The following is a 25,579-nucleotide window of genomic DNA, read 5'->3' as shown; positions in this document are numbered from 1 at the left end:
GTCACAAACCAGGAAAGAGTTTAGAATGATTCCATCAGCAATGATCTCATTGAATGGTGAAGCAGAGTTGATGAGCAGGATGGCTTACTTCTGCTGCTGCTTATGGTCTTACACCAACATGCTGTGGTAAAGTTGGGCAGCAAAAAGTATTTGTCATCTTGAGTCTACGAGTGATGCTGTAGAAGATGGGTTATGTTTCTGTTCATGGGCGAGTCTATAGATTAGATTTTCTACAGTATGGAAACAGGCCCTTCGGCCCAACAAGTCCATACTTCCCTTCCGAAGAGAAACCCACCCAAACCCATTTCCTTACCCTTAACTAACGCACCTAACACTGTGGGCAATTTAGTATAGCCAGTTCGCCTGACATGCACATCTTTGGATTGTGAGAGGAAACTGGAGCACCCGGAGAAAACTGTCAGACACAGGGAAAATGTGCAAACTCCACACAGACAGGCGGGAATCGAACCCAGCACCCTGGTGCTGTGAGGCAACAGTGCTAACCACAGAGCCACCGTAAATCCGTTTTTGCATTCACACTTTGACGTAGTGCATAATATGACTGGAGTGTATGAGGTATATATACTGCATTAATTCAAAATAACTTTGGTTTGAATTTTTTCATTCCCAGGCAAGGAAAGAGGCAGCAGAAACATAAGAAGTAAGAGCAGGAGTAAGCCTTCCAGCCCTCAAGTCTGCTCCATCCTTTTGTAAGATGATGGATGATCTGCCCTAGGTCTCAACTCCTCTTTCCTGTCAGCTCCATTTTTTAGCCCTCAGTGCCTACATACTTCAAAAATCTATCTGCACTTTAAATAATTTCAGTGATGTCACCTCAACAACTTTCTTGGGTGGAAAATTCCAAACATTTATTACTCTCTGATTGACAAGATTCTTTTGGATCTCAGTTTTAAATGAATTTCAACTTATTCTGTAACTATGACACCTAGTTCAAGATAGCCTCACCATTGGAAACATCATCTCTGCATTCATTCTATCAAGCCCCCTCAGAAGCTTGCATGTTTCATTAAGATCACTGCTCATTCTTCTAAACCCTAATGAATAAAGGCCAAACTTGTTTAGCCATTCTTTATTAGTCTCAGTGCCTTCATCACAGAAAATGAAAAAATAGACAGGCAGGAGGCTGGAAGTACACAGCAAGCCAAGCAGTATGAGGAGATGGAAAAGTCAACATTTCAGGTGTAACCCTTCTTCAGGAATGACTCTCTTCATCACAGGAAACAGCTTAGTGAATCTCTTTTAAACTGCCTCCAATGCTAGTATTTCCTTAAATATGGGGACTAAAACTGTATGCAATACTCCAGGTATGGCCTCACCAACGCCATGTACAATTTTAATCATTGTTCCTACAAATTTTCTTCACGTGGACCTCTACAGTTCTCTGTATGACCTCTGGAAATGGAAGTTAATGCTGCAAACAGCATTAGTTCACTGCAGTGACTGCGTACATTTGCAAATTAGATGAATCATTAGATATAACTAGACTTGAATATTTTTAAGCTCCAGTCCCCTAACAACAAAAGTCAAAATTCAATTTCCTGCCTTATGCACTTGTTGCATAAGCTTGCTAACTTTTCACATTTCATGCACAAAAACACCAACATCCCTATGCATTGCTCTTTTTTTTTTACAGCCTCTCTCCATTTAAGTGATGTAATACGCGTTTTGATTCTTCCTATCAAAGTACATAACCTCTCACTTTCTTACACTAAATTCTGACAAATTTTTGCCACTATCCCCTTGCAGATTGCTAATGTCCTCCTTCCACCTAATTTTGTATCATCAGCAAATTTGGATATATTGCATTTGCCCTCCCTCCTGCATGTCATTAATATAGTTAGGAAATAATTGAGCCCCTAGAACTGATGCTTATTGCACTCACAAATTATGTCTTTCCAACCAGAAGAAGACTCATTAATCTCAACTCTGTCTTCTGTGTGTTAACCAATCCTCCTCAATCCATGCTAAGCCATTAAACCTAACGTGAACTTCTATATTGTGCAATAACCTTTTATGTGAAAGCTTACTGAATGCTGTATAGAAATCCAAATAGTCTACATTTATTGATTTTCCCCGTTTATCCCTTTCATCTTATATTCTCAAAGAACTCTAGCAAATTGGCTAAGCATGATTTACCTTTCACAAACCATGTTAATTTGTTATGCTTTGATAAACGTACTCTTATTTCTTCTTTAATAATGGATTCTAGCATTTTTCCAACAACAGATGTTAGGCTAGCTCACTTATATTCTCTTATTTTCTGTTTCCTTCCCTTGTTGAACTGGGATGTCATATTGGTGACTTTCCCATCCAGTGAGTTCTGGAATATTTTGACCAATGCCTCCACTATCTCTGCAGCCCCTTCCTTTAAAACTTTGGATTCTGGCCACCAGGTTCTAATCCTTGGATGCTGCCTGAACTGCTGTGCTCTTCCAGCACCACTAATCCAGAATCTGGTTTCCAGCATCTGCAGTCATTGTTTTTACCAGGTTTTCGGTCTCATTAATTTGTCAAATATTTCATCCTTCATAATAGAGACTCTTACAATACCATTCCTCCCATGAGCACTTAAGTTTATTTGTTACCTCTGGAATTTTTATAGTGTCCTTGACAGTGAAGGTCAATGCAAAATATTGGTTTAAAGTATCTGTCTGCTCCTAGTTATGAATCCTCCAGTTGCATCTTCCAAGAGTCCCACATGCACTCTAGCTATTCTTCCTTTGTATATACCTATAGAAGCTCTGGCTATTTGCTTTTTTTTGCTGATTTATTTTCACAGTTAATTTTCTCCCTTATTAGGTTTTTAGACATCAGCTGCTGGTTCTGAAAACAAAAAAATCATGTGGTCTATCATTACTTTTCACTGCTTTACATGTCATAGTTTTTGTTTGGCTACTCTCCTTTATTATATTTTATTAATCTTTGCTGAATGTTATAAAATGTTTGCTTAAGTATTTGACCCTGCTTACACAGTGATCTTCTTCTTAGTCTATTTTCTCAGCCCTCCTTAGACACACTTTCTTCATACCTCTGTAATTGCCCTTATTTAAGTTGACAGTGATGGTTTTGAACCTTTGTGCTCTCTCCCAAACTGAAATTGAAATTCCACCATATTGAAATTCCTACCTGATAGTGAATCCTTAACTATGACATCTTATTAATTCTCCTTAATTACTTAATACTAGACCCAAAATAGTCAATTCCTGGATAGGTTGTGCAATATACAACAGTAAGAAATAATCCATTATACACTCTGGATATTCATCTTCCATGTTACCCATGCCCATTTGATTTGTCCAGTCAATATACAGATTAAAGGACAATTGCAGTGCCCTTGTTACAGTCCTCTATTATTTCCTGATTAGTACTTTCTCCTACAGTGAGGCAACTCTTCAGAGGCCAATAGATGTCTTCAACCCTTTGCTTCTTTCCCTTGCCATTCATTATTGAATTCAATAGTTGTGGCATCAATTCCTCTACCTTGATCTGACTGCATTCAGATAAAAAAAGCCTAAGCTTTGACTTCTTACCATTGTTATCTGGTTTTAATTTCTTGCCCATTCTTGTCATACTTGATTATTGTTTTCCTCTTCACTACCTACTAGGCCGTTTCTTTTTTTTATTTTAAACTTCAAGTCATTTAACCCACATCCCCACCCCTTCACTAATTATTGTAGAGGCCTACCTACAATCTTAAGGGGATCAGGGCTGGGAACTAAATATCCAACGATGCATGTCCTATTGAAAGGGCAGGCAGAGGGGTTGGGGTTGTTTTGTTGGTGAGAAATGAAATTAAATCGATAGCAAAACATGATATAGAGTCGGTAAATGTAGAATCTGGATCAGAGTTCAGGAAACTCCAATACTAACCTGAGTTATGTACAGGCCTAGTAGCAGTAGTCAAAAGCAAGTAAATCAGGTGTTGGAAAAGGCAAATAAAATGGCACTATAAATTATAATCATAGGATTTCAGTATGTCGGTAGATTTGGAAAAATTGGATTGGTAGCAGATCCCAAGGAAAGGAATTTGTAGAATATCTAAGAGTTTTTTTTCGGAACAGCTTGTGGTAGACCCTACTAGGGAATAGGCAGTTCTGGATTTGGTGATGTATAATGAGGCAGACTTGATTAGGGAGCTTAAAGTGAAAGAATCCCTAGGGTGCAGTCACCATAATACGGTAGAATTCACCCTACAGTTTGAGAGGGAGAAGTTGGTATCAGATGTTGTATTACAGTTGAGTAATGGTAACTTCAAAGCTATGATGGGGGAGCTGGCCAGAGTTGTTTGGCAGGCGTGTCCTGGGATAATTCAGAAGGCATACCACAAATTCATCCCAGGGCAGTAGAAACATGAAGGGGAAGACAAAGCAACCATGGTTGTCAAGGAAAGTCAGGGCAAGCATAAAAACAAAAGAAAAAGCATACAATGTGGTGAAGATGAATGGGAAACCCTTAAAAACCAGCAGAGGATATCTAAAAAAGCAATAAGGCAGTAGAAGATGAATTGAGGGTAAACCAGATAGTAATATACAAGAAGATTGCAAGAGTTTCTTTAGATACATAAAAGGTAAGAAAGAGGCAAGAGTGGGCATTATATCACTGGAGAAGGGAGTTACAGGACTTTGACCCAGTGACACTGAAAGAGTGCTGACATATTTCTAAGTTAGGTTGGTCTGTGGCTTGGGAGGGATTTTGCAGAAGGTGCTATTCCCATTGTATCTGCAACTATTGTCCTTCTCAGTGGCAGTGGTTGAGGATTTAGATGGAACCTTTGAATTGCTACACTGCTTGTTGTGGATGATGCACACTGCTGCCACTGAACATTGATAGAGAGAATGAATGTTTATGGTGGTGGATGAGGTGCTAACCAGATAGGCTGCTTTGCCCTGGATACTGTCAAGCTGCTTGAGTGTTGGTGGAGCTGCACTCATCCAAGCAAATAGAGACTACTCTAGCTCTCTCCTAACGACTGTGTCTTTAAGAGAGAATTGTTCTATGCTGTTTCTCTTGTAGTGAAGTGCTGCTCAGTGGTGATGGAATATCTGCTTCAGAAGCATTGGGAAAACAGCTTAAGGATTTTTTTTTAAATTAGACAAAGGAAGCATGATTGGGTAGAGTCAGGCTCTCATGGACCCAGGGATTTAATTGTGCTTCAGTTGAGGTTTGGAGTTGGCTGATAGGTACAACTCTCTCTCTCTTGCAGTAAAAAAACTCTGATTCTTATGTTCAGAGTCCTTCAGGGACACATCCTTCTTTTTCTCCACACCATATAGATTTGGCTATATAATCTGGGCTGGACTAAAATCAAGGATTCCCTATCCAGCAATAAGAGACCGTGGTAAATGCAGCCTGAAAACAAACCTCGAAGTCTACCGACTTTAGTGTTTTGAGGAACGTTTTGCATCCATGCACAATCTTTTAATGACACTCCGGATCCCAAGTGCCTTTTTATCATGTACTGCCTTCGCACTTCCCCCTCAGATTATGGACCTGTTGTAGTGTATCCTAAATATATCATCTTCCCAATTGTGTACAGGTCATTCTGCTATAACACTACAGTTGTGTTCCTCTGCAACCTTGCACCTATAGAAAGTCGTGTTGTAGAAGATTGCAAATAGAAAATTGTTGTTCGGATTCAGTAGAAAGTTCACATTATCCAAATAATGTCCACAATTCGACAATCACATTATAGGTCATTCGTAGTGATGAAACGCACATTATAGCCGAACGACCTACAACATTCTTGCATCATTTTGGCGCACGTGATTTATTCCTATCACTGTCTTTGCTGACTGAAATTTTTGTCACCTACCTGTTTGAAATACTTGAAAGAAAAAGTATGTAGCCACTGAGGAGTCAGTTCAAGTTTAACTAACTTCAAGTTTTTTTGATCCTATCCCTTAGAATTAGATTTCCTGAAAGGAAAATAAGCCAGGCAACCTGTTTCCTTCAGGATGCAAATGTGAATGTGATCTGGTTTCTGAATATTTCACTACAGTAGAGCATAAGCACAAACTATTTTGTCATTAGAAAATGCTGACTTTTTTTTAAAAGCATCAAGAGGTTTTGGGGGCTGATTCATGATTTTGTAAAAAAATTTGAATGCTGAAGATTCATCATGGATGGGTGGACAGGAGATTGGAGATCTTGTTGCTGCATTTTCTTGACATGCAAATGCATTGACGCGCTAAGGAAGCAATGTGCACTGTATCTCTAAGAATGGGCTACAAAGTGGCCAGATGTTTCAATTCTAAGCTGAAATATCAGCTCCTATTATTAGGTGTTCAGTATGTATCCCAAGGAAAATGTTGACTACTGAGGTTGAAAAAACTTGGAATCTGATTAGATATTCTTTGAGCTGAATTTGACTACAAGCGAGCAGTCCATTATACTGGACGTGGAGGCATTGTTGATCTTTCATACAACATGAAGCTTACTCAAAGCCAGCACTAAATTGTTTGAGGTGAAGAGTTTCTCATAACATGAGTAATTAAGTTGAGGAATTTTTGTAGCTGGCATGAGCTCTTTTGGCAGAGTAGTAGTGCCCCTACCTCTGAGTCAGGAAGCCCAGGTTCAAGTCTCACTTCCTCAAGAAGTATGTAATAGCATCTAGGTAGGTTTGAAACCATAGCTTCCAGCTTGTCTTTGACTGCATAATCAAGACGATGTGCTGTCGCTTGAGATTTTAATATTAAAAATCACATTTTTATTCAGTACATATTTCCTTTAAGTTTAACTCTGGTGATGCTGTTGATGAATTGCCTCAAATGATCTGGCTGTTGAGGTTTTGTTGAAGGAACTTTCTGCGATGGTACCACTATGCTTAAAAATTTCACCAAAGGCTAACCTTGTTTCCAATATGACTGCACCGCTACTTGAACTTCTGAATTATTTTGGCTGGCTAAAGAAAGAGTTTGGATTTGGTTTCAGCCAGTTGGGACCCAGCTTTTATGTTAGGGTGCTACCTGTCTCTGCACCTTAGGATAGAGAGTTAAACACTTACATCATTGATTTTTTTACAACAATAAAGCCAACTCTCTCAATTGAGTGTTAAATTGGTAAAGAAGATTGCATTTATAAATAGCTTAAGTCACTTCTTTTGGATCATTCCAAATGTGCTTCATATCCATGAATTTTTTAAAGTGTTGCCAATCTGCTACAATTTCCTTTGGGAATTTGATAAATGCTTGAGAAATTTGCAGTGTTATGGAAAAACAGCAGTAAATTATTTGGATAACTTGTTAAAAAGCCAGTATAAACATGAAAGGCCGAAAGTTCTATGAGCTCAATGCCTATTATAATTGGTGCTATGGAAAACCTTCACCTAAACTAGGCAAACTGGGTCCTTGATTTTACCTCAACTGGATGAAGATTATGAGAAGATTAGATAAGTGTTTGACTCCAAAATATTGGAACCCCTGAAGCTGTAGACAATCTAATAATTAATGCTCTTTTGGCAGCAATTCTATGTTTAATGCATTGTAACTGCCAAAAATTAAATTCGTCATGTCCAAGATGCTATTAAATTAGACTTTAAACTTCGTAGTTTTATTTGGTAGGGCAACATCAGCAATTAATATGGAAATTGTGAAGTCTTGCTTTCACTGGAAAATGTGTTAGCATAGGCACAAGTGTAAGATTTATTCAGCTTTGATGAAAGGAGCTATTTGAGAGCTATTCATTCAATATATGTTTACTTTCATGGTGAGTTATTGGGACAGAAAGTCAGTCAACATGTAAGGTTGTATTGGATCGATGGATGAAAGTTAAGAGATGTGGAAACTAGTTATAAAAATGTAAATATGGTTATTTGTGTAAGTGGAGGATAAGCACCAAAAATGGCATGTTGCGTGTTGTGACTTCTATTTTTGTGGTAATCTGTGTCAGTAAGTGACAGCAGCTATTTAGCAGAAAGGTATACTCAACCAAACCTGATATCCTTCCCCCAAAATATAATGCATGCACTTTTTCACCAATCATTGGATAAACATCCATTGCTGGGTCTCTAGCTGACTATTGTACCACACCAGAGCTGAATTTACTTCTGTGTCTCCTGAATAGGTCAGTAAGGAACAAAGAAAATGGGTGAAAATTAATATTGTTGGATCATTATTAATTTGTGTGCAGGAAATGGAAGCTTCTTGCAGATGATTTTATTGCTTAAAGGATGTTTCCTCTTGCAGAAGTATCTCGAGCAAGTGGCCACAGTTTAAAGCCTTTAAGACAAACGTGAAAAATTTCAAGGTCATTAGTTTTTGGAATTCTGGGCCACAGAAAGCACAGTGGTTGGGTCATTGAATAAATTAAATGCGGGATTGGACAGATTTTTTTATTTGACAAGAATCTGCTGAGTTGGATTTATGGGAAGGAGAAAAGAAAGTGGAGCAAAGGCAACAGCCGGATCAGATAATCTTTTAGAAAGGTGGATCTGGTTTGAAGGGCCAAATGGCTTCATTCTTTTACTATTTCTTCGAATGTTAGATATATGCTTCAGGTTCAGGCAATGGGTATCTCTGGTAATTAGGCTAAGGTGGAGGATTCTAAATGATCAACAGCAACTTTTAGATATGATTCTCAACCTTATGACGCCACTAAATGGGTTGCTTTGTCATAAATAGCTGATTTGTCATGAACAGCAACTCCTTTACGTACTTTGAAAGAGAGCTTTTGGAGCACCTTATTTTATACAAACTTTTCTCCAGGTAAAATGGGAAGATCCCTTGGTAATCCTTTATTGATTGCAAGAATAATAAAGCGAAGGAGTATGTGAAGATACCAGCCACTTGATACTTCAACATATGATATGCACCCAGTTTTCAGCAGGGATTAATTTGTATTAATTGTGATTAATTCTGTGTGAATGGCTCTGAATCACCTGAGCAGCTCTAATCTGCCTCCTGTCCAGATTGTTATACAAACATCGTACAGTCAAAATGTACTGCTATTTTAATGTAGGGTGTGTGGCTTCCCGATAGTCCAAGAAGACCTCTTCTCAAACATACTTTGGATGATAAAAAGTCCTCTTTACCAGTTTCAAAATCCACAGGACTTGTCCTGTGTCCATGTTTTCTTTGAGGTGAGGAGGAAAATAACAGAGACAAGACTGTAATACATTTGAATTTTCTTTTGAGCCACCCTCAAAAACCATAGAATTCTCCTCCTCTCCCCTGTCCCACGAGCATGGGCACCTACATGCCTACCTACCCAGCATTCATTACCTCTATATTAATGTTTTAATTACCATTTTTTAAAACCAGCAGGATAAAATACTTTGTTTTCCATAGCATCCTAATTCATGTTTTAATTGGACAGGCTGTAGAGCTTTGATAGAGCATTTTATGTACACAGTCATGAAGGATGTTGGAAAGGAAGGTCATGTATCTTATTGCATTTGCTTGTCCCAGATACTTTAACTCAATAGTGTTAAAGTATCAGGGTTCTGTTATATCTTTCTCTTGCATCTGTTGTTGAAATATTTGAATGATCAGGCCCCGCTCTCTTCCCAACGCTTGCATTATAGTTGTGGCAGCTGGGGTGTTTAATAAGTTATGATAAACTTTCTTCGACTTAGTGGAATTCTCTGCTGGTTAAGCATGTGAGCTTGATGACAAGCATAGACCTCAACTCATGAGTATGAGAGGAAAATATGTTCCTGTAAACACAAAACATAAAAGCAAAGAATCAAACAGAGGAAGAAAGCATGTTAGATATAAACTGTTCCAATTAGACAAAACCTGTATAAGGATGTATTACTCAAAAGTAATTTAAATTCAATTAAGCGTTTTAATTAATTTGTTACTGATGTAATAATATTACCCCTCCTTGTTTTAAACGTAATTTTTCTTTCACTCTTTAGGCATGCTGAAAAGCAGCAAGTAATTGGGTCATCATTATCGCTTTTGAATACAGTAGTATTTTTTACCTCTGTAAAAGCTGAGAGCATTGTGAGGACAAGTAGAAGGTAAACTTTTCTGTCACTTTGAAAGTGGTCTTAGGTCATTTGAGTTTACACTTTCTGCATATACTGATGTGGCTTTTATAGCTTAAATCAGTGTAACACATGCAGACATGCATTTCATTACATTTATATTACAGTTCAGACTCCTCTGCAAAATAGAGACAGCTTTGTTTTATTCCATTGGCTTTCAGAGCAGTAGAGTGGTGAATATTGCATGGTGGCTTTTTCTGCAAGCCCATGCATTTTTGCATTTTGTTCTGCACAGTCAAAAATCTGCAAATGCATTGTCTGCCTCTGGTTTGGTCCTCACATAATATGGGGACAGGAGCTGGATTTACTTGAAAACTGGAACCTGTGTCATGTACCTGTCAAGCAGCGTTTGAGATCTTATCAGTTTCAGTCCCTCTCTGCAAGAAGTCACACCACTTGCTTCTGCCAGTCTGTTATAGCATTAACAAACTATTTCACAAGAAAATTTTCATCTTTTTCAACTCTGGATGTCAACTGAGAGGCTTCTGAGTAGAAAAGTTCTACTACTGGCTAAACTCCATGTATTATTGCACCTCTGTGCACATGGAGAAGTTGCTTCCAACAAGCCGTTTACTGTCAGTTGTGTGATTTCAACTACAGGCTGCTTGACAACTGCTTCACCATCAGATTATGAAAGATGATGCACTTGCTGCAGGTTGACACTGTGTTCATTCTCCTCCCTCCCCATACTCCTAATGTTTCCACTACAAGCTGGTGTAGGTGTACTGAGAAAATAAGTATGAGACTAGACCATTTGATTGGGAGTCAGGCCACCTTGTAATAATGGTACTGGACTGCACTGAATTGTTTTGATTTTGAAATTTTTTTGATGATTGTACCCCTAGTTTGGGGGAAAATAGCAGGATGCAATCTAAAAATTACAGCTGAGCCATTCAGGAGAAAAACTTTTCTATCTAAAGCGTACTGAAAATCTGGACTTCTCTTGCCCTAAAAAGTGATGATGCTGTGACAATAGACATTTCAAGACTGAAATTTTGTTAAGTAAAAATACGAAAAACTATGCACCAAAGGCAAGTAAATGGAGTTGAGCTATAGGTCGGACGCAATCTACCTGAGTGGCAGAACAGGCTTGAGAGACTGAATGGTCTCCTCCTGTCACTTTATTTCTAAACAGTTGCTTTGCGTCCACTACAGGTTCATATGCATCAAGTGTCTATGGCTGGAAGTCCACCAGTCTCCTTGACTGAACAGGCTCAAGTAAAGCTCATCACAATTACTGATGATTTAGTTCAGCAACTAGCTGAACAACAGGTATAGTCTATTTGTTCCAGCTACTACTGAAAGTGATTATAAATGCATAAAGTCTGTTACATGGACAGTAGTTGCAACTGTATTGTGAATCCTATCAATCAGATTAAATTTGAAAAGCTTTTGTTAGTTTTTTTTTAAACACTTCCTACCGAAAGGATGTTGTGAAGCTTGAAAGGGTTCAGAAATGATTTACAAGGATGTTGCCAGGGTTGGAGGGTTTGAGCTGAAGGAAGAGGTTGAATAGGCTGGAGCTGCCTTCCCTGGAGTATCGGAAGCTGAGGGGTGACCTTGTAGAGGTTTATAAAATCATGAGGGGCATGGATAGGATAAATAGACAAGGTCTTTTTCTTGGATTGGGGGAGTCCAGAACTAGAGGGCATAGGTTTAGGGTGAGAGGGGAAAAATATAAAAGAGACCTAAGGGGCAACTTTTTCACGCAGAGGGTGGTGCGTGTGTGGAATGGGTTGCCAGAGGAAGTGGTGGAGGCAAGTACAATTGCAACATTTAAGAGGCATTGGGTATATGAATAGCAAGGGTTTAGGGGGATTATGGGCCGGGTGCTGGCAGGTGGGACTAGATTGGGTTGGGATATCTGGTTGGTATGGACGAGTTGGACCGAAGGGTCTGTTTCCGTGCTGTACATCTCTATGATTCCATGACTTCAATTTGCATTTATTTCATTTAGGATCCTTCAGTTGAAAAATATTTAGTTTTATTGCAATGTGTTTTCCCGCACAATTTTATGCTTGGGAAAATTTTAGGAGCCAAATCAATGGTGATCGAAACTTAAAATCTCACCATGTATTTTTCTTTTGATGGAACTCTGCTGAAAGAACAAGACCATTGAATGAATTGTGACTCTGAACTTTGAATGTGAAAAGATAAGTGCATGCCTCATTCTAATCTGCAACAGAACAAAAAACACCAGAATGAAAATCACTCTATCTGTGCAGTCAACTTGCTTTTTTGGAACTCTGAAATACACGCATACCACTTATAAGTGCAGTAACTTCAATACAAACTTCTGTTTGTGAAAGTGGATGCATTTTGCATTCTTGGTATGTGGAGAACAAAAATTTAAAATACAATTTCTAATTGTTTTAAACAATAATCAGTTCCTCCAAATCCCACGCCATCCTGTCTTGGAATTATATCCTTCACTGTCACTGGGACAAAATCCTGGAATTTCCTTTCTAATGTATCTACCCTACCTGTAACAGATCAAGAAGTCAATTCACCATTACTTTCTGGTGGGCAATAACCAAGACATCCATACCCTTTGAAAAAATAATAAAGGAATCCAGTAATCCATAATGTTTTTCTTTATGTTTGAAACAATTTTACACTTTTTAAAAAAAATATGTAATCTGACTCCTCTAAAGTTTTGCTTTATCCATAATCAATTTGGTTTGTTCTTTTATGTTCATACCTGTATTTGAATTCTACTCTGAACCGTATTCCTCTGCAGAAGGCTTTTTGCTGTACAAATTAGAAGAAAATAAAAACAGTTGCTAAAGAAAAGCTTCTTCTACCTGGGTTTCCTTTGAAACAGTTTTCATGAATTACATTGTGAACATAGTTGCTTTTGGCACACTTCAGCATCAAAAATGTTGCTTCCGAAAAGGCACAAAATAGCTTACCATAAACTGGAGCTTGTGAGTGTCTTATGTGTTCGTTTCTGTTTGAGCACCCACTAAAGAAGTAAGGCTTTATAAACTTGAGGACAATATCCTTTGGTGCTTTTACTGGCAGAGCCAGCTTTTAATAAATATGCGTTTGAGGCATATTGTTACACTCTGTCTATTACTTTTGTCTCTTTGCTCTAGAAGTGATTGTCATGTTCATTTCCGTTTTGTTTTTCCTGTTTGGAATTAAGCTTGTTTTGCAATGTTAAATCACCCCTCTAAGTTGTAATACTTAGGCTGTTTGCATATTTCAGTGAGATTTATAATATTGATTTAGTTTTATTCATTACGCTCAACAGGCGGCCTAACTAAGAAATCGTTAGAATGACCATGATTCCCTTTTTAAGCTGCTGGTTTTGCTTAGCAGCAGGGATCTAAGAGATTTGCAGAGTTTAGAGTTTTGGTCTCCTCTGTGTAAAGATATATAAGTATAATGCAATATAAATTAACTACAATGCTGAGAGTTTTGAGGTTGCAATATTAAGGGGCAAAAAAGACCTGAAAGAACTAGTTCTAATGTTTTGACTGTACCCTCCATCCTTAGGCTCCTCAATTTGTTAATTCCAATTTTCCCTATCTGTTCTCTGTTTGGGTTTGCCACCAAGTTTTGTTTGAAATGAGATGCTTGGAAATGTTCCACTGTACTAATAGTGCTGTTACAAATGCAAGCTCTCATTCACACAAGGGATTTGGTGAAATTTGCATGTTACTGTTCAGGAGACATTCAAGGTTAGTCAATATACTCAAATTTATTTATTGAAAGTAGTTGGGATGGAGAGCAGATGATGTGAAAACTGGAATCATTCTTGCAATAGTAACCAGCATCTGTTTGAAGTTGATCCTGTTTGATACAAGAAGCCCTGCAAGGGATTTGCATCGCCATTTTAGAATCACACTGCAAATAAGTTTGTGAAGACTTCTTCTCCTGAGTATGTTTGGTGAAATAATAAGCAGTTTCTGAAATAATTCAGAAACTCAAAAATGAGCAAATCTGCTTAACTATATTTATAGTGCCACTCTACAAAGAGCAAACTCTTCCAGTGTAATGCTGCCATGTAATGTCATATGCATCAAGTAATTTGGCTAGGTGATAAATATTGGAGAGATTGTTAGAATATTAGGAATCACATTAGGTAATGAAGATGAAGACATGAAAGAAAATTGAACATGTTCAAAAAGGTTGAGGTAATGCAGGTAGTTTTAATGTGGTAAAGAGACATTGGAATGGTAGAAGTGAACTGTGTACCTTATGAAAAAATACCTACCAGAAAAGTAGGACCTTAATGGGATTGTTGGCTGAACACAGAAGTTAGCAAATACTTGCAAAATTGTCAAAAGCAAAGTTAGTCATGTGTTGGGGACATTCATATTCACACATGCATACCATGTTAGTTGAATCATGTTATTATCAGACAAACTGAGTCATGTTATTGTGGGCACATTCAGGCACCATACAATGAAAAGAACATTGATGTATTTCTGAGGGCAACATGGTGTAGTGGTAATCAAAGTGTCTAATTTGTAAAGAGGCTGGCAGAAGCATGCCTTTTTTTTTTCATTGACAACTAGGGTGATCAGTGGCTCAATTTTATAAATTGCTGAGAGCGATGAAAATTTTGGATACCAGCAGGGCATTTTGACTGATCAGTGTCACATCAGAAGACACGTCTTGCAAAATCAATAAATAACTAGTTGAAATTATAAGCTTCTTTGGACATTGCTGTAAATTTCTGGAACAGCCAGGGATGACAAACCATTCAGTTATCTCCTAGGGATGGAAGCAAGAGTTAGGTCAAAGCCTTTTGTCATTCAAGGGAGGAGTCCCTTGTTTAACATGTGCTAACTAAAATGAAAAAGGAATTTCTTTGATGATATACTACTTCACTTTTGCCAAGTTAGTAAAATTATTTTGATAGATGTAGTATTCATAGTTTTCACCAATTTCAATTTGTTTTTCACTCCATTTTCCCAGTTTTAGCCAGGAAGTGGAACTCCACTCAGCCTGGCTCCAGATTTTCTTCCATGTTATTATAAGCAATAATTACAATAGTGGAGCCAATAGAAATTCTGGCTTTCTCAATCTCCCAGTTGAGCAAGGAACTGTGATAATGAGGCACCAGCGGGAAATTAATAAAAGAAAAGAAAATGTGGTGGCGGTGCCATACGTCTTAAAAATCATTTTAAAGTTAATTTTAATTGCAATGGACAGGGATGTTTTTCTTAAAAAAAAAATTGAAGTTAGATGTGCCTTTTTTTTATTTTTATTATTGTATATTTCCTGGCAACTTCCTCACAGGTCTCCCACTCTCAAGGGACATTATCTACTGTAGCTCCAGGAACTGTAATAGGACGACCAATAATGACCAGTACCCCACAGAGGATTCAGATTGTTCCTGCAGACCCTGGTGTCACAGTAGCTCAGCGCATTCAGGTAGATTTTCTCTTACTAAATGTGGTGAAAGTAGCCTAACAGTTGCATGTACTTGAGCATTAAAACCAACTCCATCCATATACTATTTTCAGCCTTTGCAAAGGATATGCCAGCAGATGAAGAAGTCTGGCTTCCCCCCTCATGTAGGTAGTTACTGGTCTGTGTGACGTTGTACCTCCTTGCATTGTGCTGCCAGTACTTTTTAACTAAATAAATTGTCTGTCTCATTGGCCATTAATTGCTGCATACCTAAAATATGACAGCATTAAATTTGGTTTTTCCTCATCTATCATTTGACAAGCGTCAGGCACTAACAATACATTTTTATTTGTAGATCGTAACTGATCAGCAGACTGGCCAAAAGATTCAAATCGTCACATCGATGGATCATGGTGCGAGCAAACAGTTCATCTTAACAAATTCAGACGGCACACCATCAAACAAAGTGATTTTAGCCAGACCTGATTCAGGACAAGGAAAAGTAATCCTGGCCACACCTGACTCTGCAGGTCTCAACCAACTCATTTTTACATCACCTGATGGATCAGCACAGCATATACAGGTGCAGTGAATGTAAAAGTGGTAACCTTTATAATTTGAAAACTGCAATTGAATTGAAATAATGTATTTGCCCCATTGTATTCATAATTTCTCAACTTTCCTTGGTATTCTGTTTTGTTTGCTCTTGGGTGAGTGCTTTTGCCAAGCTCAACTTATGTCCATTCCAAGTTGCCTTGAAAACATGGTGGTGGATTGCCTTCCTACCACAGTTAAAGAGCCATGACAAAGCCATCTCCAGAATTCAGTATGTTCCTGAACCACTAATGGTCCTGCCACTTGGCAGCAAGCAAGCTCACATTTTGCCAGTTATATTCAAATATGCCGACCTACTAAAATTTTCACCATTTTTCTGAACCCATTTAAGTTTGGCCAAACCTTCCAGAATGTCTGTTAATATTATGGCGGAAAATCCAGAGAACGTCCCCATACATTCTCATCCTTGATACTTTATTGAATTAAAATAGAGGTGAAAAAAGTGACTGTGTATTTTTGTGTTTGTAGATTGTAACAGATACTGCTTCAGGAGAGCAAAGTGCAGTCAAACCGCCACTGGAGTTTTGTGTAGTTTGTGGAGACAGGGCTTCAGGTAAGAGAACACTTCAATCTCTGAGAAATATTCAAATGCAACTAGTTTGCAGAGAATTTTGATTACATAAAAATAGTACTTCTAACTTGTTTTGTGTCTATGCAATTGTTTTAATCACTTCAATCAATTTAATACATTGAGGTAGATAGAGGTGAGATGTTGTGGATCTGCCTAGCTCCTTGATTTGGTCATTCTTGTGTTTTTCTGTACTTGTTTGAAAAAGTTAGAATACTATTGTCTGCCTATTGCCTGTCAGTAAAACATTTGCTCTGAAGCTCTGTTTGGTCCTCCTTTCTCCTATATCATTGGTCCCATAAAATTCATTGACATGCTGACAGCTAGTGATACGTAGGATGAAATAATGGCCCTTTTGAAAAGATTTCGGATTAAAGATTAGTTGGTGGACAGTTTGCTATATGGTTCTAGGATTTTACTCTCCTAGTTTCCCTGAAAGAGTCAAGATAGTATAAGCAACATTTAAGCATGTGTAGAAAATAAATTATCTTTATGTAGTGCTTTTAAGGTAATTTAATGCCCTTGGGAGCATTATAAAATGCAGTATGACACCAAGCCTCACACACATAAAATATAGATCTGAGAAGCAAAGTCTTTGGCCAAACGAGTTTTTGAAACCTTCTCACCTTCCCTTCATCATGAGGTCAAAAGTGGGGATTATTGCAAATAATTGCACAATGTTTAGCACCACTCGTGTCTTATGATACTGGAGCAGTCCATAGCCAAATTCAACAAGGCCTGGAGAGCACCCAGGCTTGGGCTGGCAAGTACTAAGTAACATTCATGCCACTCAAAGCAATGACCATCTCCAGGAAGAGAGAATCTCTTTGTCGATCTTTGACATTCAATATCATTGCCATCACTGAATCCCCACTATTTACATTCTGGGGATTATTATGGACCAGAAACTGAATCGGACCAGCCATAAAAACACTAGTTATGAAAGCAGATCAGCGGTCAGTGGCACAGTGGTTAGCACTGCTGCCTCACAGCGCCAAAGACCCGGGTTCAATTCCCACCTCAAGTGACTGTGTGGAGTTTGAACATTCTCCCCATGTCTGCGTGGGTTTCCTCTGGGTGTTCCGGTTTCCTCCCACAGTCCAAAAATGTGCAGGTTAGGTGAATTGGCCATGCTAAATTGCCCGTTGTGTTAGGTGCAGGGGTAAATGTTGGGGAATGGGTCTGGATGGATGCGCTTCGGTGGGTCGGTGTGGACTTGTTGGACCGAAGGGCCTGTTTCCACTTTGTATGTCATCTAATAACTCCTCGCTTGCCTCCCCACTTGCCTGGATCGGTGGAATTCCAACAACATCTGAGAAGCTTGACATCACACTGCTTTTATTCCTGATGAAGGGCTTTTGCCCGAAACGTCGATTTCGCTGCACTTTGTTTGCTGCCTGAACTGCTGTGCTCTTCCAGCACCACTGATCCAGAATCACACAATTCACATCATACTCAACCCACTCAATTGACACTACAACCACAAACATTCACTCTCTTCATCACAAGCAAACAGTAGCAGCAGTGTGTACCATGTGCAAGGTGTAGCATTGAAATTCTCCAAGACTATTCTCAAAATCACTATCCAAACCCACAATCACTACCATCAAAATTTGATTTATTATTGTCATATGTACCTAAGTACAGTGAAAATTTTGTTTTGCATGCAGTTTAGGCAGATCATACCATACAAAGCGCATTAGGATGGTAGAACAGAGTGAGGAATACAATGTTACTGCTGCAGAGCCGCATTCAGTAAGATCAATATTAAATTTAAAATTGAGAGGTCTATTCAGAAGTGTAATAACAGAAGGGAATAAGCTGTCTTGAATCTATTTGTACATGTATGCAAACTTTATATCTTCTGCCTGATGGAAGAGGGTGAATGAGAATATAACAGAATGGGTGTGGTCTGATTATGTTGGTCGCTATCCTGAGGCAGCGGGGGGTATAAATGAAGTAATTGGATGGAAGGCTGATTTGCGTGATGGACTGGACTATGTTCAAAAAGGAAAAGGGCGGTAGTTAAATGGGAACATCACCAATTACAAATTCCTCTCCAAGGCATTTGGCATCCTGACTTGGAAATATATTTTTTGTCTTTTGTCGCTGGGTCAAAATCCTGGAACTATGTCCCTAACAGAATTTTGGGTGTATGTACATCAAATAGACTGCAGCAATAAAAAAAGGCAGCTCGCCACTACTTGCTCAAGCATTTAGAAAAGGACAATAAAATACTGGCCTAATCAACAAAACCCACATCTCCTGAGTGAATAAAAATGTCTCAGATGGACAGAGACAAGAAGGGAATTCCAAAATTGCCATTTACACAACTGAAAGGAACTATTACCAATGCGAGATAAATAATGACTAGATTAGATTCCCTACAGTGTGGAAACAGACCCTTCAGCCTAACAAATCCACACCGACCCTCCAAAGAGTAACCCGCCCAGACCCAGTTCCCTCTGACTAATGCACCTAATCACCTAGCATAGCCAATTCACCTGACCTGCACATCTTTGGATTGTGGGAGGAAACCAGAGCACCGCAGGAAACCCACGTAGACACTGGGAGAGTGTGAAAACTCCACACAATCACCTGAGACTGGAATCGAACCTGGGTCCCTGGTGCAGTGCTAACCACTGAGCCACAATGCTGCCCCAAACAATAGTTGGGAATGTTCAAGAAACCAGAAGTCGAAGAGTGCAGATAATTCAAAGTTGAAGAGCTGGAGGGAATTTGAGATAGTGATGGACAAGACCCTGACAAGGGGTTTGAAAAAGATCGGAATTTTGAATTCAAGATGTTGTTTGACCAGGAGCCAGTGCAGGTCAGTAACCATTGGGAGGATAGGAGAACAGGAGTTGTTGTATTATTTATGAAACTGGCAGAAACATTTTGGATGACCTTAAATTTATAAATAACAAAGTATTTGAGACCAGACTGGAGTGAGAGTCTAGAGGAATCAGAAACACTGATGAAAGTTTCATTGCTGATGTGCTGTGACTCAGCGAAGATGAGCGATATTGCAGAGATGAAAGGACCTGATCTTCATGAGGATGTGGCAATGAAGATGGAAGCTTATGTCTGGATTAAATGTGACATCAAAGTTGGAAACAGATTAACCTAACCCTCAATTGTTGCTAGGAAGAGGGATGTATTCAGTAGTTAGGGAAGAAGTTTGGAGTGGGGAATATTCTTCCCAATATTTAGTTGGAGGAGGTACAAGAGGAAAGTGGTTAAAAAGTAGAAATAAAATGGAAGGTTCCAAAAAATTAGTGGGAGAGAAGTAGGATAATAATTGAAGAGATGAGCTGTTTATTTTTGGCTGTAATGATTTTCACTTAAGTTACAGACTGATGATGGTACTCTCTTGTACTGATTGTGTACTTACCATTCAAGCAGCTCAGTATAAAGATAACACATATTTAGAAGTTCTATGACTTCCACAAACCTTATTCTCTCTCAGTCTAAACTTTAGAGTCAAGAGAAATGCTAAATTCTGTCATTTCATGGACACCTTATGCATGGAACATTGAAGTTCTGTGTGAATTTAAATCTACACAAACCTGGAACTGGCTCAGGCCATTAAGATGTGCAATGATCATGTGTGTCTCTACATTTCTTTTCCTGTTAAATGCTGTAGCACTTTTTTACTGGAAAATTGCTAGTGTTTAGCACTTGCTAATAAACTAGTAATCATTTTCGTTATTCGCTGTAATCTTGCTTATAAGTTTGATACCGGGATGCTAGTCTTTTGTTCTTTCCTCTCCATGCTTTTATAGGGCGCCATTATGGAGCAGTGAGCTGTGAAGGCTGTAAAGGCTTCTTCAAAAGAAGCATAAGGAAAAACTTGGTGTATGTCTGCAGAGGATCGAAAGATTGTGTTATTAACAAACATCATAGAAATCGCTGCCAGTACTGCCGGCTGCAGAGGTGCTTAGCACTAGGGATGAAGCAGGACTGTAAGTGAATGGCTGAACCTCCAAATGATTTGAGACAATTTACCAATTAAGAGTAGCTGTATTAACTGTTGTGATGCTGTCTGCTTTTCAATAGCTGTTCAGTGTGAACGGAAACCAATTGAAGTTTCACGAGAGAAGTCTGCAAATTGTGCAGCCTCAACTGAGAAGATTTATATCAGGAAGGATTTACGGAGTCCTTTAGCTGCAACACCTACCTTTGTAACAGACAAAGAAAGTGCAAGGTACTAGATAATCTATCCACGTTTATAGAAGGAACAGTATTAAATCTGGAAAATCAATTATAATAGCAGCCAACAGTGTCAGACACTGGAATGTCCAGAATTGGTGTGGAGAAAGGGTTTAGATTTTTAAAACAAAAATTAAAATGGTATTCCATGAGGTTAGAATGCTGTTTGTTGTAATAAAGATGGTTTGATTGGTAGCTCCTCTTTGGAGCAGACATTTCTGATGAAGCATTTGATGCAACAGGTTCTTGGCCCAGAATCACATTGCTGCTGTTGATTTTCTCCCTACTTGTTGTACAAACAATAAATTAAATGCAGTCGATTAGTATAACATCCAGTTTTGAAGTGTATCATTTTAATATTCTTATTCACATTATTGGACGATAGAAACTCATGGGATTACTCAAAGAAACTAGCCAATTTATTCAGAGGTAATAACAATGTAAAATGCTGAAAATACTCTATAGGTCAGGCAATAAACCTAATGAAAGCTTACTGACCTGAAATGTTGTCCGGTTTTCTTTCCATAAATGCTGCCTGATCTGCTGAGTATTTTCAGATTGTCCATTTTCATTTCTGGTGTCCAGCATCTGCACTATTTTACATATGTAACATATTCAGAATAGACAGCTAACCAGGTGTTTGGCTAGAGGTACTGTAGGCTCTTCCAGTTCTCCCTTGTGGTTCTTTATCTGTCACTAGTGACATAAAAGAGCTCCCTTAATGGTCAAGTGGAGTTGATGTGCTTGTATAGGAATTTAATCGATTGACTGCAGAAGGAGTGAAATGTTCCATGGTGGTTGTGTACATACAAATTACTTGCATTTTTATTTCTAAAAGGCCTGCAGGTCTGCTGGAGCCTGGAATGCTGGTAAACATACAACAGCCACTGCTGAAGACAGAAAATGCTATGCTACTCGCAGCTGAGAGCAAGGTGATCTAACTGAGTCTAAACTTCCTGATATCCTTTAAGCTCTTCATTTAGAGTACAAAACCTTTGTGACCTGTCCTTTTCTTTTCAGGCCGAAACCTGTCAAGGTGATTTAAGCACTCTTGCAAATGTAGTAACATCACTTGCAAACTTAAGCAAATCCAAGGATCTGTCCCAAAGTAGTGCTGATTTATCGGGGATTGATGCCTTAAGTAATGGAGATACTTCTTTATCAGAAATGCAACAAGATGATCAGTCTGCCAGCGATATTACAAGGTAATTATAATCTGATCAGTCATAACAAATGTTAGAACTATTACAATAAAAGCAGTATGCTTAGAAGTGGTGAGCAAAGAGAAAAACAAAGCAGAAAAGAAGTCTGTAATAGGATGGAAGACAGACAAGATTAAGTGGCAAAAGGGTGACGGCCCAAGGCAAAAGGAGATGGTAATGAATCAGTAAAAAAAAAGTTAAGGCTAGAGATTTGAGTGCTGTCAGCACAATAATTTCTAACGGCTGCTGTCTACAGGAGTAGTTATGATTTGAAATTGTTGAAAGTGTTTTTACAGTGCAGTGGTACTGTCCTATCTCTGAACCAAGAGGCTCAGGTTCAAATTGGCCCTGCTCCAGAGGTGTGTCATAACATCTCTGAACAGGTTGATTTAAATATCTTTAAAACTGTTAAGTGGGGCATTACAGGATTTTGACCCAGTGACACTGAGCGCATAATGAATATATTTCCAAGTCTGGATGATGAGTGGCTAAGAGAGGAACTTGCAGGAGTCAAACTCGCACTTTGGAAGTCATACAACCTTTTGAAATTCATGTACAGTTTTGCTGTCTGTATTACCATTTGTTTTTCACAGTTTGTCTGAGTAACTCACATAGTTTTGGTAATTCGTTCAGAGATTATTCTGCAATAGACTATCTGTTGTTTGCAAACGCATCTTGCAAAGCTCACCTCCATACAATTGCAAACAAAAGATAGGGTAGTACCCGTACTTAATTTTTTTGAAAAAGTGAATGTTATATTTATCTTGGAATTAGCAAGACAAAGTCCAGATGTATCCTAAAAATGTACACCAAAGATCTCATCATTATTCTAAAATTATTCTGGTGAATTACAGACTTTGTGGTCAAAAATGTTAATTATGGGTATCTGGCAGACTTTTCAATCAGTTGATTTATTTGTAGTCTTCATCATACTATATTATCAGCTTCATGATATCACTAAAGCAGATGTACGACCAGGAACGTTACTTTAGTAAAACGTGCCTGTGTTTCCTGACTGTTGGTATTTCAGGGCATTTGATACACTAGCAAAAGCACTAAACCCTGCAGAGGGACAGGCTGTTCAGAACTCGGCAGAATGCATGGATACTTCTGGTGCCAACATCCAGCTAATTAGCGGAGAGCAGTCTCTTCCTGTTGTCGAGATAGAGGGTCCTCTTCTCAGTGATGTGCATGTCGCCTTCAAGGTATGGTTGTCTTGTGTTCCATACTGAAGTTATTCTGACATGGGATGTTAAATTTCACTAATGTTTTACAAATTTGTAATGGATGTGTTGCAGTGTGTTCTACTTGCCTGCTGCTACTCATCTGTGTGGTGCCTGGATCTCTCTTTTTGTCACCCACAAGAACAGAGTTTAATCCAAAAGCTAGCATCTATGACTTGAATGAAAGTACATTTGCATTTCTGTACTTTTCCTGACTTTAGGATGTCCAAAGCCTTTTAGAGCCATTTGAGGGATGTAATAGCCTAGTGATAATGTAACTCAGAGACTCGGGTATTTATGACTAGGGCAGTAATCCCACCATAGCAGATTGTGGAATTTGAATTGAATAATCTGGAATTAAAGAGTCTAATGATGCTGAAACCATTGTCTATTGTTGTAAGAACACGTGGTTCACTAATGTCCTTCAGGGGAGGCAACTGCCATCTTTAATGGTCTGGCCTTCAAGTGACTCCAGACTCTCAACAGTGTGGTTTGCTGTTCACTGTCTTTAATTTCCATTTAATTTTATCAACTGCTAGAGCATCTTGAAAAAGGAATGAAACTGGACAGACCATGTGGCATTAAGACCCAGAAACAACAATAACAAACAGTCTTATTGACCTCTCTCTCTCAGAATAGTCCAGCAATAGCCTGACATAGTAATACTCACAAAATCACACCTTACACATAACATCTCAGGCACCACCATCATCATCCTTGGGTACATCCTGAGCCACCAGTAGGACAAGCTCAGCACAGGAGGTGATGCAATGTTATACAATTGGGTGAGAGCTGCCCTAGGGGGTCCTTTAATAAACAGAAACAGGAATTGCTGGAGAAACTCAGCAACTATCTATAGATGCTTTCCAATCTGCTGAATTTCTCCAGTAATTTCTGTTTTTGTTTGTTTCAGATCTCTAGTATCCGCAATTCTTTGTTTTATTTTGAGAGTCCTCAATATTGAGTCCAGATTTCATGACATGTCAAGGCCTTATGGCATCAGGTCATAGATAGACAAGGAAATTTCCTGTTGATTACCATATAGCATCCCCTCTCACCTGCTGAATCAGTACTCTTCCATGTTGAACAATACTTGCAAGGACACAGAATGTACTCTGGATGGGAGATTTCAATCCACTGCCAAGAGTGGCTCGGCAGTACCACTGCTGACTGAGCTGTGGGAATCCTAAAGGACATTGCTGCTAGACTGGATGTGCAGTAGGTGGTGAAGGAATAACGTACTTGATCTCATTCCTCATCAATTTGCCCACTGTAGATGCATCTGTCCATGACAGCATCAGTACGCGTGATCGCCACGTTTGATGTATTGTCGCATGGCAAGATCCCAAGCAATTAACCAATAACCCATTTTCATTGATGAGTAAACGTTGATCAAGACACTAAGCAATCTTCTTGCTCTGATTAAAATAAAACCATGGCAAATTTTTACACTCACCCAAGAAAGTAGCTACATCCACAGTGGAGCATTACATGAAACAAGTAGCATCTGTGACAGTGCAGCACCATTTATTATTTCTTTGAAATATCAGCCTTATTTAGAAGCTGAGGTCTCCAATGTGGCTAATATTCACCATGAATCACGGGTGCTACCACTGAGCCACAACTAATACTTAAAGACTTAATTGAATTAATTAGCTGAAAGTCTATAGATCACATTCTTTTTGGGTATTGAGAACACAGTTTCTAGATTTGGCTGTATATTTAATGTGTAAAATTTTAAAATGTTTTTTCTGCATGTTACTGAATTATGAATTGCATAATCATTTGATTTCCTTTATGTTCTCATAGGGAATAATTTGTTAACTGTATTATTCAATTGTTTTGTGCCTCTTCACGTTCCCACTTCATATTTTGCTCACTTCAGTTTCTTTGCTTGAACTCTTGACTTGACCTATTCCAATCTAATCTTTCATTTTCAATTTATTAGGCTACTTCAATTAGGCAGTTTCAGTTCTGAAGTAGTAGTCCGTACCAGTGAACTAACACTTTTCAAATTGCTCAAATGTTACGTAGTGAGTTGGAGTAAAAACTATACTTGGTACATGCCTTTTGTTGAACAATATTAAAGGTTTTGCTTCTAATGGTAAACTATTATTAGTTTTCCATTTTGTTATCCTCCTCTTGAAACCCCTGGCATCACAGATGCCAATCTTCAGTCAATTCACTTCACTCCATTCAATAGCAAGACCATCATGAAGACTCATGCTCCTAGTCAGGCTGTTGTCTGCGACTGCAACCCTGACATCTGTCTGACAATTTGGAAAACTGCCTGCGTGTATCTTGTCCACAAAAAGCAGAATATATCCAATCCACCCAATTACTGCTTCATCAGACTACTGAGAGAAGTCAGTGAAGTGATGTA

General features: G+C 38.6%; 1 protein-coding gene across 5 annotated transcripts in view; it reads left to right on the top strand.

Annotated features, from left to right (window-relative positions):
* The window catches only part of nr2c1 (nuclear receptor subfamily 2, group C, member 1), a 122,133-nt gene that overhangs the window by 68,061 nt on the left and 28,493 nt on the right, over positions 1-25,579 (top strand). For 3 of the 5 annotated variants that reach the window (XM_060843042.1, XM_060843041.1, XM_060843043.1), the window contains 10 exons: positions 9,878-9,982; positions 11,165-11,281; positions 15,263-15,397; positions 15,732-15,959; positions 16,460-16,544; positions 20,345-20,524; positions 20,619-20,766; positions 21,610-21,703; positions 21,792-21,976; positions 23,004-23,178. In XM_060843042.1, the coding sequence (XP_060699025.1) occupies positions 11,171-11,281; positions 15,263-15,397; positions 15,732-15,959; positions 16,460-16,544; positions 20,345-20,524; positions 20,619-20,766; positions 21,610-21,703; positions 21,792-21,976; positions 23,004-23,178 (1,341 nt within the window). In that variant the 5' untranslated portion in view covers positions 9,878-9,982; positions 11,165-11,170. The remainder of the gene's footprint in view (positions 1-9,877; positions 9,983-11,164; positions 11,282-15,262; positions 15,398-15,731; positions 15,960-16,459; positions 16,545-20,344; positions 20,525-20,618; positions 20,767-21,609; positions 21,704-21,791; positions 21,977-23,003; positions 23,179-25,579) is intronic. The other 2 variants (XM_060843044.1, XM_060843045.1) reach the window with 2 other exon arrangements.

The sequence above is a fragment of the Hemiscyllium ocellatum genome, chromosome 23 (genome assembly GCF_020745735.1).
Source record: "Hemiscyllium ocellatum isolate sHemOce1 chromosome 23, sHemOce1.pat.X.cur, whole genome shotgun sequence".
Classification (NCBI taxonomy): Eukaryota; Metazoa; Chordata; class Chondrichthyes; order Orectolobiformes; family Hemiscylliidae; genus Hemiscyllium; species Hemiscyllium ocellatum.
The sequence above is the reverse complement of the archived record's forward strand: the minus strand, read 5'-3'. Positions and strand labels throughout refer to the sequence as shown.